This window comes from Panthera tigris, chromosome D3 (assembly GCF_018350195.1).
Source record: "Panthera tigris isolate Pti1 chromosome D3, P.tigris_Pti1_mat1.1, whole genome shotgun sequence".
Classification (NCBI taxonomy): Eukaryota; Metazoa; Chordata; class Mammalia; order Carnivora; family Felidae; genus Panthera; species Panthera tigris.
The window spans coordinates 6897306-6911084 of NC_056671.1; the positions used below are offsets into that span (position 1 = coordinate 6897306).

At 40.6% G+C, this 13779-nt stretch overlaps 1 protein-coding gene across 7 annotated transcripts in view; it reads right to left on the reverse strand.

Annotated features, from left to right (window-relative positions):
- Positions 1–886: 886 nt before the first annotated feature.
- The window catches only part of KNTC1 (kinetochore associated 1), a 73524-nt gene continuing 60631 nt past the window's right edge, over positions 887–13779 (reverse strand). For 4 of the 7 annotated variants that reach the window (XM_042961680.1, XM_042961682.1, XM_042961677.1 and 1 more), the window contains 12 exons: positions 13565–13643; positions 12150–12268; positions 11641–11776; positions 10865–10960; positions 10443–10499; positions 7059–7113; positions 6882–6945; positions 6202–6331; positions 5067–5156; positions 4456–4601; positions 3620–3710; positions 888–1834 (listed from right to left, as the gene is read on the reverse strand). In XM_042961680.1, the coding sequence (XP_042817614.1) occupies positions 1814–1834; positions 3620–3710; positions 4456–4601; positions 5067–5156; positions 6202–6331; positions 6882–6945; positions 7059–7113; positions 10443–10499; positions 10865–10960; positions 11641–11776; positions 12150–12268; positions 13565–13643 (1084 nt within the window). In that variant the 3' untranslated portion in view covers positions 888–1813. Of the gene's footprint in view, positions 1835–3619; positions 3711–4455; positions 4602–5066; positions 5157–6201; positions 6332–6881; positions 6946–7058; positions 7114–10442; positions 10500–10864; positions 10961–11640; positions 11777–12149; positions 12269–13564; positions 13644–13779 lie in introns of those variants that run through there. The other 3 variants (XM_042961683.1, XM_042961679.1, XM_042961681.1) reach the window with 3 other exon arrangements.

A 13779-nucleotide genomic window follows, 5' to 3' on the forward strand; every position in this document is an offset into this window, starting at 1 on the left:
ATGTTGGGAAGAAGTAAAGCAGACATGCCTCTTGCTGGTAGGGACAGGAGTTTGTGAAAAAGATCTTTTGAGGGGAGGTGGGTGGGGGGGTGGGCTAAACAGGTGAAGGGTATTAAGGAGGGCACTTGTTGGGATGAGCACTGGGTGTTATATGTAAGTGATGAATCACTAAATTCTACTCCTGAAACCAATACTACACCATATGTTAACTAAGTTGAATTTAAATAAAATCTTGGAAAGAAAACAAAAACTTTTGAAACGCATGCAGGTTGGCAACGTACATTTAGAGCTTTTAAGATCTTCTTCATTCCCTTTGATGCGGTCAATCTGTTCCTGGGAATGTATCTTAAGGAAATAACTCCAAATATGGAAGAAGTTTTATGAAAAATACTGGTGTGGTCTAAATGTCCAGAATAGAGTAAGTAGAGGCCCATTTACACCTCCTTAGGAGGTTTTACAAATAAGGGAACTAAGGCTTTGAGAAGTTCTGTAACTTGTCCAGTATCACACAGCTAGTATGTGACAGAGCCAGGATTCAAATCTAGACTATTTGTACCCCAAAACCCAAGTTTTTAATCTATGATACCTTGACTATAATGTATAGAAAATTTTTTTTTCTTTTCATTAAAAAATTTTTAGTGTTTATTTTTGAGAGAGAAAGAGAGAGAGAGTGAGCAAGCAGGGGAGGGACAGAGAGAGAGGGAGACACAGAATCCAAAACAGGCTCAGAGGTGTCAGCACAGAGCCCAACATGGGGCTCAAACCCACGACTGGTCATGATTTCATACCTGAGTCGAAGTCGGATGCTTAACCGACTGAGCAACCCAGGCGCCCCAGAAATAAGGTTGTTCTCAACTGGAAAAACAAAGGCAAACTCCTTCTGATTTATGAAATTCAATTTATACACACAAATAGAAAAAGACTACAGAGGCAGAATAAGAGTTGTGATGACCTTTTCTGCACGCTGGGTGGCGGCTGCTGGCTTTCAGCTCCACACTGCCCCCGCAGGCCGGCCTCTGCACTGCCGGCGCTGACAGCCTACAGCCGGCTTTCCCAGACACCTGGCCAGATGGGTTCCGGTTTGGTTCTGTCATTCTTGGCACTGGCAGGAGAATTAGAAGGTTGGACAAAGAAAAAAGAGTTGTTTCTTTCCTCCTTCGGTGGTAGCCTGGAAGCGGCAGCCATCGCTGAGGGTGACCGAGGGCCACTGGAGGCCGCGGCCGTGAAGTGGGAGGCGCAGCAGCCACCTCCTTGCTTCAGCTGACAGCCCTTTCCCCTTCCGCCTCTCCAGCGGCCCCTCGCTCTCCCCTTTCCTTTTCAGTCCTTCTAACACCTTTGTAACCAATTCCTGCCGACCCATCCTTCTTTGCCTGAAATACCTAGAGTGGTTTCTGTTTTTCTGGCTGGCCTGATACACTCTGCAGCAAAACTTAGATACACATTTAACTAGAATTCATTAGAAAGAGTGGCATTATTCTTATTCTTATTTGTATATGAAGAAATAGGATATAAGTAGTTGTTTGTCTTGTGGCCGGAGCAAAATACTTGTGCATTTAGTTTCCTTCCTGTGGGGTGCAAAAGACTGATGGTCTCTATACGTTATACAAGTAACTGGTAAAGAAGATTGATTAACTCAAGACATGAGTTCTTTACAAGATAATAAACTACTACGAAGCGCCTCAGTTGTTATTTGTTGGTCAACATTTGACAAGTTATAACACATTGACGGCACAACTTTAAAACCCTAATAAATATGATTAGTTAATAGTAGACTCCAAAGTCCCCTTTGTTCTTCTTAAAAGAGGTTGATCTGCTATGATCCACTAAGAAACATCTAAATGGGAAGAAACACAGAAGCATTTTTATTAATGCCATTTAGTTTTTTCAATAGAAAACAGATAAACTATAAAATTTAAGACTTAACTGTATTGCTAAACACCTACACATAAAGTTATTTGGCATTTAGACAGCTGGACTAGAAAAAAACAGATATATTTTAAGGGCCAAAGATTTGCCTCCTAAATCAATAATCTCCCTTTTAAAAAAAGGTAACCTAGGGGCACCCGGGTGACTGAGTTGGTTAAGCGTCTGACTTTGGCTCAGGTCACGATCTTACAGTTTGTGAGTTTAAGCCCTGCGTTGGACTCTGGGCTGAGAGCTCACAGTCTGGAGCCTGCTTCAGATTCTGTGTCTCCCTCTCTCTCTCTGCACCACCCCCCCCAAATAAATAAACATTAAAAAACTTTTTTTTGAAAAAAAGAAAAAAAATTTAAAAAGGTAACCTATGCCATTGATCACAACAGATTGGAAGTGACCAAGGGAAGTTATTAATGAAAGTTAACAAAACGCAGGCTTATTCTAACATGCCTGATCTGGACCAAAGGAGGGGAAAAAACCCACAATTACTTAAACATGATTAAAAAATTTTAGGGGCACCTGGCTGGTTCAGTTGGTGGAGCATGTGACTCTTGGTCTCAGGGTTATGAGTTCAAGCCCTACTCTGGGTATGGAGATTACTCAAAAATAAAATATTTAGGGGCACCTGGGTGGCTCAGTCAGTTGAGCGTCCAACTCAGCTCATTATTCCAGGGTTGTAGGATCAAGCCCCACATCTGGCTCTGTGCTGAGCATGGAGTCTGCTTGGGATTCTCTCTCTCTCCTTTGCCCCCACTCGTGCGCTCTCTCTCTCTCAAAAAAAAAAAAAAAAAAAAAAAAAGTAAAAAATTTTATCATATATATATATATATATAATTATTTTTTTTAAATGTTTATTTATTTTTGAAAGAGAGACAGAGCTTGAGCAGGGGAGGGGCAGAGAGAGGGAGGGAGGGAGACACAGAACCCAAACCAGGCTCCAGGCTCTGAGCTGTCAGCACAGAGCCCAATGCAGGGCTCTAACCCACGAACTGTGAGATCATGACCTGAGCCAAAGTCAGACGCTCAACCGACTGAGCCACCCAGGAGCCCCTTATCTTATATTTAAGTTCAGAATAGGAGTAAGAGTGATTTACATGCATATTTTATATATGAAAACATTTGGAAGGACGTATACTAAAATGTTAAACAGTAAACCTATTTCTGGGTAGTGAGATTTCAAGAGATTAAGGTTTTTTGTGTTTGTTTTTTGGCTCTTGCAAATTTGTTTTTTCTATGGTGAAAATACATATGTCTTTGGTAATTAAAAATGAGAATTAAAGAAATTAATGCCCAAGGATAAAATTAATCAGTACTTTTTGAAATTTAGTTTTTCACTTGCTTTGATATGAAAAATAAGACTTTATGAGAAATCATAATGCTGGAAAGCACCCAGGAGACCACGCAGTCCAGATGTGAAAATAAAGCCTGCACAGGTAGACCATGAAGTCCAGGTGTGAAAACTAAAGCCTGCACAGGGTCAGTGAATGGCTGGAGACCACACTGCTGCAGAGAGTAGAACCAGGGCCTCTTGATTTCTGGGCTAAGAGCCCCTCAAACAAAAAGCAAAATATAAAAATATACATAGTTAACACATAAAAATACATTTATCTCCAGGACACAAGAACAAGTTGGGTCAATATCAAGACCCTAGAGATATAAATGGTGTCACGTCAGAACCTGAGTAACGGTGGGCCAGCTTTACCTTCAGAATTTCACAGGGAGCGGCATCTGGTGGTACAGGCTTCCCACAATGCTTTGAATATTCAGTTATAAACACTGAAGCTTCATCTAAACTATGGAATCAGAAAGAAAAAGAGCATCAGGAGGAAATCCTCGGGCATGATAAATATGTTTGCTATCTTGACTGTGGCGATGGCTTCACGGGTACATGTATGTCCAAATTTATCAAATTGCATACTTGAATTATGTGTAGCCTATATATGTGTGTGTAGCTATGGTTGGATCACAAGTGGTAAGCAAACAGAAAGAAATCCATGGCTTGGTAATGAGAGAGAGATATGTCCCAAGTGGCCAGCACAGTTAGACTAAATGTAGGGACCAGGAAAGACTTCTATCCTGACAGGGTTTCCCTTCCTTAGTGTCAGCCATTTCTCTCTTCTCCTTTTCACGTTCCAAATCCATTCCCAATCCTATCCCAGAAAGCTTATTTCCAAACTTCTGGCTGCCAGAAAATTAGACAATCAAGCTTAGCAAAAATTAGGTCACATAAAAGCCAGTAATTCTCTGAGAAAATGTCTAAGGAATAAAGTTGTAACTCAAGTTTTAGAGCAGGACTGTGAGATACCTATTTTGGGGGTTTGGAAAGTTTCTTGATTGTCTGATTCCAAGTTCATGTTCTAAGGGACTCAGTTACAAGACAACTAACCTCTGGGCATATGTGGTAATGCTATAGCTTAATATTCAGAGCCTTTCATTACAACCAAATAGTTGTACAATTATTTGATATTTTCCTCCAAAATAAAGATAAATTTTAAGGAAACTCTACAGTAAGTTGTTTTTGTTTGTTAATTAACTTACCTTAACTCATTTGCCAAATAGTTTACCAGCTCAGTGATGTTGTTGGAATTCATCATATGCAATTTCAACACTTGAAAGTATTTTGTCTTTGCCAAAATCCCAAACTCCTTCTTACTTATGATATTATTCAGAATCAGGTTTCTAATCTATAGAATGATAGGTATCATTAAATTAAAAATGTGTGCAATTCCAAGTTCTTACTCAATACCCCCAAATTCCTTACTATCAGAAGTTAAATTAGCACTGTGTTGTGACTAAGTCTCTTTTTTTAAGGGGGTGGGGAAGGGGATCTGTTTTGGCCCATTTCAGTAACAGATTAAACCAATAACAAGTAATTGCTCTGAAGCACTTTGGGACTTTTTAGGAGGAAGATCTGCTTACAACAACAAGCATTTAAGGCTACAGATTTTTCAGTGAGCACAGCAGCAAATAAGACAGATGAGGTCTCTACCTTTTAAAAATTTATTAAGGTTTTAATAAAGGCAAAATAATTTTATATATTACCAAATAGGCAGAGATAGTAGTATGCAGCCTACTTTTGATTTAGGGAAAATTATTACCTTCTAATATAAAATTTTTCATGGCAAAAAGGAGATGAAATCGCCTCTTACTTGATGTGAAAATCCTGCCAATTGGCCAGTATTCATATGCTCTTCTAATTGCTGTAAAATGATCTGAGGATTGCACGAGCCCAGAAAATTCTAGAGGAAAAAAAATCAAACACAGTGGAAAAGTATTATTACTAATTTCTGTCAAATCTAAAAGGTTTTCATTTTTAAATTTGGAATATCTTTAACCATTTCTATTATAGGAAAAAAACACAACTCTATCATATAACAAAAAATTAAGGAACAAGACATTTTACAAATACCTATTGTGACAACAAGGGCTGTTTAACAAGCATTTTGTCATTCTAAGTGCTGAAAGGACTCTATTTAAATACTAAAATTTTGAAAAGCATTAATGGATGAGTTTATGAATAGTCAAAAAGTCCCCAAAGTCCAAGGCAAGCACAGATGGCTGTGAGAAAATGGAGTGAACAGACCAAATGACGGATAAAAAATATGCATGTTCATTTATATAGATCTCTATCTACTGGCTAAACTAACTTTGGGGAAATACTGCAAAACATTCCCAAGTGCTTTGTTCTATTTGTTCTGTATTGTAAAGGGAATGAGTTCGTTTTAAAAGTTCTGTCCTCAGAATGTTCATGGGTCCGTCCCTTTGTCAGACACCCACACACAAACCTGACAATTCCCTCTCTTATCTCCCACATCCAATCACTAAGTGAAGCTGCTCTATCTGGCTCATTCTCACTGCCACCACCCCACTTACAGCACATATCCCCTCGAGCCTTCCCTGCCCATTCACAGGCTGGTCCAGGCAAGTGCAACAGCCTCCCACACTTCCGCTCCTGCCTCCTCTCTCCCCCACCAAGCCCAAGGATTGTTCCCTCCAAAACGGTGCCTGAACATTTTACTTTACTCTTCCAGGAAACCTGACAGTTCCCCACTGATAAAGAACAAGGTCCAAACCCCTCTTAAGGCATCCCTTGGATGGACCTTGATCTATCTTTTAGGCTCACCTCCTGCTAAACCTGCATACAAACCTCCCACACCCCTCAGGCTGATGAACTCCTGCCTTGCAAGTCTGGTAAAAAGAAAACACCACCCCTTTTGTGGGGGCACAAGCAGTGGGAGATTTTCTGTTTCTCTGGCAGGCCCAGAGGAATAATTTGCGAGATACCTTAATTTGCTGATGTCTTTTTTCCGAGTGAGGCATGAGCATCAGACAGGCTAGTGCAAAAGCCGGAAGCTCTAACTGGACATACTGCCTGGCAACCGCAATCATGTCGAGATCATCTGAAACTGGGCATCTTCAAGAGAGCACATGAATTTATTAGTAATTTGTCAGATTCACGATATTATGTTGAGTCTTCCAGCTTTCCACAACTGTTACCTGATTGTGCTTTCAATGATTTTAAACATTACAGTGCCGGTGCATCACATTCACTTAGTAATGAGTAACTGGAGTCTTCTTCGTGGAACAAAATATCCCACCCACTGGAACACAGAGCACTGACTGCCGCTATGATCATGCCTGAGGCCCACACATGCTTAAAGACATTCTCAGAAGACTCAAAATCTGTGAGACAACACTTCATGATTTCAGGTAGTGATAAAAATACTCCTTATGTACATTAAAACTAATTTTAGGGAATGCTTATTGAGTATCAGTTTACGAGTTGCACTGCATGTGGAAAGCAGACATTGTGAAAATAAGAGAGATATTTTATTTTAAAAACAAGTGGTATGTTTAACTTCTCAAGAAAAATGAGTTACTCATTTAAAGAGGTTTATTAAAAAGAAATTTCATAAACAACACATATGATTTTGAGGGGGTAGGAAAACAATTATTTTACTTACTCTAGAATAGCGATGAGACTCTCTCGACAATCTGATAACTGACTGGGGCTCAGAGGACAAGATGCTGAAAAGAAACAATAATGTGTGTACACACACACACACACACACACACACACACACACACACACACAGAGCTATAAAACGCTACTGTCAATGTTTCAGGGGAGAGAAAAATACCTGAAAGTAGGGGTATCTGAACCACACGCTGCCAAGCTTTGCTGAAGTAGGGAACCTGGGGAAACAAGCATGTTATAGGATTTGAGCCACAGTCTCTCTCGGTTTTGCGGTCACAGAATTATATACTTAGAGCATATGTTCTGGATCCTAAGACCAAAAACGTAAATTGGTATCTCCTCATTCAAGATGGTTAGATTTTAGGATAATATTCTTTCCTTCTCTCTCTTTTTTAAAGTAAACTCTGTACCCAGTGTGGGGATCAAACTTGATCTCATGATCCTGAGATCAAGAGTCACATGCTCTACTGATTAAGCCAGCCAGGGGTCCTTGGATAATTCTCTTCATAAGTGTATAGTTCAGGATCTTATTACACAATCTTGGCTGATTCGTTATGGTTTTGTGTGGGGAAAAAAGTGTCAGAAAACAAAACACTGTTGTGTGCCACAAGCTGTGTGAGAGCCACAGGAAAGGGGCAACCAGACAAGAGAAAGGATTTCAAAAAGGAATAAGGCAACAACATACGTTTCCACTCATAGGAGAGGGGTTAAATGACTCAGGATATATTTTACTTCACATTATGGAGAATAATTAAGAGTTCAAAGTCATGGGGCACCTGAGTGGCTCAGTTGGTTAAGCGTCCACCTTTGGCTCAGGTCATGATCTTGCAGTTCATGGGCCCTGTCTCAGGCTCTGTGTTGACAGCTCAGAGCCTGGAGCCTACTTTGGATTCTGTGTCTCCCTCTCTCTCTGCCACTCCTCTGCTCGCACTCTGTCTCTCTCTCTCTCTCTCTCAAAAATAAACAAACACATACAAAAAAAAGAGTTTAAAGTCATGAGATACCAAAAAGACTAAATGTAGAGGTTTCATAAGATCCAACAATTCCACTCCTAAGCATATGTTTGAGAGAAAAACACACATCCACATAAAAACTTGTACACAAATGTTCACGGGGCACCATTATTCATAATAACCCAAATACCCTTCAACTGATGAACAGACAAATAAAATGCAGGTGTGTCCACACAGTGCACATGAGTCAGCAGTAAAAAGGAATGAGGCCCTGACACCCACTCCCATGCAGATGAACCGAAAACATGACACCAAATAAAAGAACAGAAGGCCACGTGGTGCAGGATTCTGTTGATATGACATGTCCAGCACAGACACTTCCAGGGGTGGGAGAGGGAGGAATAGTGAGTGACTGTTAATGGATATGGGGCATACTTCCGGGGTGAAGAAAATATTCTAGAATTAGATAGTGGTGATGGTTGCATAACATTGTGAATATACTAAAAACCACTTAATTATACACTTTATTCACTTTTTTGGGAAAGGTTTTTTTTTTTTTTTTTTTTTTGTTTTTTTTTTTTTTTTTTTTTTTTTTTTTTTAAGTAATCTCTACCCCGAACGTGGGGCTGGAACTCACAACCCTGAGATCAAGAGTCACATGGTCTTCTGACTGAGCCAGCCAGGGTCCCCTTAGCTGTACACTTTAAAAGGGTACATTTTAGGGGCCCCTGGGTGGCTCAGCTGATTAAGCATTTGACTCTTGATTTCTGTTCAGGTCATGACCTCAGTTCGTGGGATCGAGCCCTGTATCAGGCTCTGTGCTGACAGCATGGAGACTCTTGAGATTCTCTCTTTCCCCCTCTCTCTGCCCTTACCCTGCTTATGCTCACACACTTGTTCTCTCTCAAAATAAATATTAAAAAACAAATAAAAGGTAAGTTTTACATGGGAATTACATCTCAATTGAGAAAATAAAGGTAGGGGGGCACCTGGGTGGCTCAGTTGGTTGAGCTTCTGACTTCAGCTCAGGTCATGATCTCACGGTTCATGAGTTCGATCCCCCGTCGGGCTCACTGCTCTCAGCCTGTCAAGTGCACAGGCTGCTTCAGATCCTCTCTCCCTTTCTCTCTGCCCCTCCCCACCTTGTGCTCTCCCCAAAATAAGTAAATAATAATTTTAAAAAATTAAAAAAAAAAAGAAAGGTGGGTCTCTGAGCTCTATGGAACTATCTCCAAAACACCAATGTTATATGGAAAAAACACTTTATCTAGAATGTGATTGCATGTACATGTACAAAAATATATATATATATCCCTCCCCCCACACTTATATGCTACTAGGAAAGTTCTAGAAGAAAACATAAGAAACTAGAAACAGTAGTTACTTCTGGGGAGATAATTTTGAAGGGAAATGGTAAAGGAGAATTTTCAAGTTTTACTCAGCATGTTTCAATGTTGTTCTAATTTATTAAGCTACGAATAGATGATATATTTCTACATTACATATTATAACAATTATGTGGTATACAACTTGTGAAATTTAGAAAATATGACTAAGTCATTGTGTCTGATTTAAAGATCTTCTAAGTTCAAGAGGGGCAGGAATATATGCTTAAAACAAATTATACCATGGCAGGTGTTACAGCAGAACCAGTGTTTTGAGAGCATAAATGAAGATGCAGCTCAGGAAGCCTGGAGAACACGGGCAAGTGATGTCCTCAAGTGACCTCTGAACTAAATATTCTGGGTCCCAGCACCATTTTGTTTTTTAAATGTCTATGTATTTGTGGGGGAGGGGGAGGCAGCAGAAGGGCAGAGAGAGAGAGAGAGAGAGAGAGAGAGAGAGAGAGAGAGAATCCCAAGCAGGCTCTGTCAGTGCAGAGCCTGATGAGGGGCTTGAACTCACGAACCACATGATCATGACCTGAGCTGAAATCAAGAGTCAGATGTTTAAGCAACTGAGCCACACAGCGCCCCCTGGCACCATTTTAACAGGACATCAGGTCTGTTCTTTTTTTAAATTTTTTTCATGTTAATTTATTTTTGAGAGAGACAGGAAGAAAGAGAGAGAGAAAGAGCGAGAGAGAGAGAGAGAGCATGAGAGGCGGAGGGGCAGAGAGAGAAAGAGACACAGAATCTGAAGCAGGCTCCAGGCTCTGAGCTGTCAGCACAGAACCCGACGTGGGGCTCGAACTCACAGAGTGCAGATCATGAGCTGAAGTGAGAGGCTTAACTGATTGAGCCACCCAGGCGCCCCAGGTCCATTCCTTTAAACATTTTTTTTTTTTAAGTTTATTTATTTTGAGAGAGAGACACATGCAGAGAGAGCATGTGAGCAGGGGAGGGAGGGAGGGAGGGAGGGAGGGAGGGAGGGAGGGAGGGAGAGAGCGAGAGTGAGAGAGAGAGAGAGAGAGAGTGAGAGTGAGAGAGAGAGAGAATATATATCCCAAGCAGGCTCTGCACTGTGAATGCACAGCCCAGACATCAGGTCCATTCTTCACTTGAGCCGGTGACGTCACCCAGTGCACCCAGCAGCCACAGGCCGTCAAGTATAAAGATTAAGTTCTACAAAATTTATTTTAGAAAACTACATACCTGCCATAACGAATGGATACTAGAAATGGCGGTTAAAACTTTCCTTAGATAAGGGATCTGTGAAAACAATAAAATACAGTTCTGAATATCACTAAAATGGAAAGCTTCAACATGAAATATCAGATTCTTAAATTTTCAAAAGAGGTATCAGTAAAATGTATCCACCACGAGCACCAAAGAAATTCACTTCCTAAATCACAAATATCAAAAAAGGGCAGGGAAGCTTCCATTTCTTTCCAGCGAAATTTATGTCAGTTTTGAGTTAGCACTTCCTCTGGCCTAACACCAAGTTAAGTTTGGCACGAACCCAACAAGTCAATGTTTGCAGCATACATCTGTTCGATAACAAGCATCAGTGCAGAATGCTTAAGAGATGCTATGAGAAGCTTTAACACACTGCAGTCTAGGGCACTGAGTCTCACCATATTGAAGCCAAGAAGCTTCTGCAAGAGTCCATTCCAAAGCTGCAGGTCATAGATTTTGTACTCCAAACAAAGTTCAGTCACCAATCTTACTGCCTAAAGCAGAAGAGACATTAAAAAAAAAATCATTCTGCTTCAAAAACAAACAAACAACAAAAACCCATACTGCTTCAAGATACCAGGAAATCAAAGCAACTTTGGAAAAGGTAGGGTGGCCACACACAAAACGTTTATAATCTAGATGTGTCTATTGCCTAATTTCAGTGAAGCCCTCCCATCTCTCTAATGAAAGTAAAAAAGATTAAGATTATTCTCTTTCTTTCTTGCTGTCATGGATTCAAAGAGCATCTTGGGGCTTCCCTGTCTTTCTTCTATCCAAGATCAGTTTGCCTGTTGGCCTCATAACCCTCACGCCCTAGGCTCCAACTGCCTCGGAGACTAAATTCCCACAGGCAATGAGGAAGGAGAGAAGTGACGTCCCTCCTGACATAGGGACACTCTCTGTCCCTACCCATCAGGATGAGGACACACAGGCCTTGGGAAGGGATTACAAAAGTGTCCTTTTGTGGGTGGAGATTAGGCCCTAGGCTTTAAGGGGCAGAGGTAAGGGGATCCTACAAGTTGCCTGTCACCTGTCAGGATAGGAAAGTAGAAACAGTCTCAGAGCAGCAAATTTGTTCAAGAATGAAGAGTTTCTCTGGTTTTAGGCATTTGAGTGAAAACAAAGGTATCTGAGAAGATGGGGACCCCACCCTCAGACAATTCCATGTACATACCATGGATTCATGGCTGTGGTTTTTCCATAGACCCTTAATCATTCCTTCTTTAGGACTGTTGCAAAATAATTCATATGTGATGGGGATATTCAAAGTCTCAAATGATGCCAGAAAAGTTATACATTTCAAATAAGATCTGGAAAACAGAGGCATTTATGGGAATCATTCTTACAGGCCACATTTACATTTAAGATAAAAGTCACCAGAGGGCAATTATTAAGCCTGTTTGTTTTTAAATGTCTATTTTTTAGGCTTCTAAATATATTCACTGAATATAATATTAGAAATAAATCAATATGAGCAAGATCAAGAAAACATTCAGTTCCTAAATGCCTCAAAAAACTAGGGAAACAAGATGTTCTCAGAGGCCTACATCCCCTTTGCCAAAAGGTCAAGGGCACTCAAGGCATAGCATTCTAATGAACTCTTACAAACTAAGGGATTTAAATGTTACATTTCCAAAGAACCCATCTGTTTCCTATTAATACAATTTAAAAATTTCTACTTACTTCACTTCTTGCATGGGTTTTTTGAAGAGAGATTCTATAGTTTCCCTGTCGGCCAAATATAGGAGACACTGAAGAGCTCGAGCTCTGTGGGCAAAAGTTAACTGGCGCACACCCAGCGTCTGTAAAACCAATGCAAGTTTGCAGAGACACATGCATGTTGCAGCTGGGTATATGAGTTTCAACTTAGGTAGCATAAGCATCATGAAAAACAAAAATTAAAGTCAATCTCTACCCTTAGGGAGCCAGTGGTTCTCAAAGCGTGGTCCACGGACCCTTGGCGGACATTCCTCAAACTCTTATAGGTGGGAAAGGGTCAAAGTTACTTTCACAGCATCACAAAGATATTATGTGCCTTTAGGCTGTGTTCATACTTGCACTGGTGGGTGAAAGTGTTGGCACTAGTCACAGGAACACACGGTTGCTGGGGCAGCTGTGGTGTGCATCACAGCCACACATGCACAGTATTGAAAACCAAAGGTGACTTCCACTTAAGGTTCTCGACAGAGCGGCAAAAATTAATTTTACGAAACCTCACCTCTTGAATATGTTGAGTTCACACTTGAATACATATTAATTAAAATGTATTCATCAATGTGTGTGACCGAATGGGAAGTACACGTAAAGCATACTGCACTCTTACGATTTATGAATAGTTGTGAGCTGAAGTAGCCACTTTAAATGGAACGTCATTTTTACTTGAAACAATGACTATCAGATAAACTAATATGGGGAAGGAAGGAAGGAAGGAAGGAAGGAAGGAAGGAAGGAAGGAAGGGAGAAAGAAAGAAAGAAAGAAAGAAAGAAAGAAAGAAAGAAAGAAAGAAAGAAAGAAAGAAAGAGAAAGAAAGAAGAAATAAAGAAAGAAACCCTCCCCTTGCTGTTGAGGGCATATAATCAAGCATCTTAGATTTCCCTCTTTCTTCCTTCTATCCAAGACCTATTTGCCTCCTGGCCCTTTCTCTCCGTTTCTGCCTCAGAACATTTCCACGGGCAAAAGCCTGAAGGCCAAAGAAGTAGTGTTGCCTTTAGGGAAAAGGGAAAGTTTAGTGCAGCTAACGTTTAGTGGGGAGGGAGGGAGGGAGGCACAAGCAAAGGGTGAAGTAGGTCCTGCAGGGCGTTGAGACCAGTTGGTTTGGCCCCTGGTATTAGGAATGTTGTCTAACCAAGGAGTTAATAACTTTAAATGCAGATAACCGTGGGAACTGTCAATTGGTTCAGTTTACCAAACAGGATGTTACAGAAGCTAGCACCTAATAGAGCCTGCAGATACTATAGTCCTGATTACCAAGTAAAATACGCAGTACCTTGAGTTAAGTGTGTAAGTGAGCATTATCGTAACCATCCCCTAATGGTATCAAGCATGGTAAATACGCAGGGAGAAAAGGGTAAGCTGAGACTCTGTGTCCTGGGCTTACAGTTGTCGCTGATGTTGCAAACACGAACAGCATTCTTGAACTGTAATCAATTGGGCGAGACAGAAGGAGATACAGGACTCTGGGGAAAAAATATTTTAAATTACATTTGGATTTTAATTTAGTGATCGGTTACCCAAACAACAGATCTTTTGCTGTCCATGGAAAAAGTTACCAGACATCCCAAACATGGGCCTGAAGGATTATGGGTCAAGAAC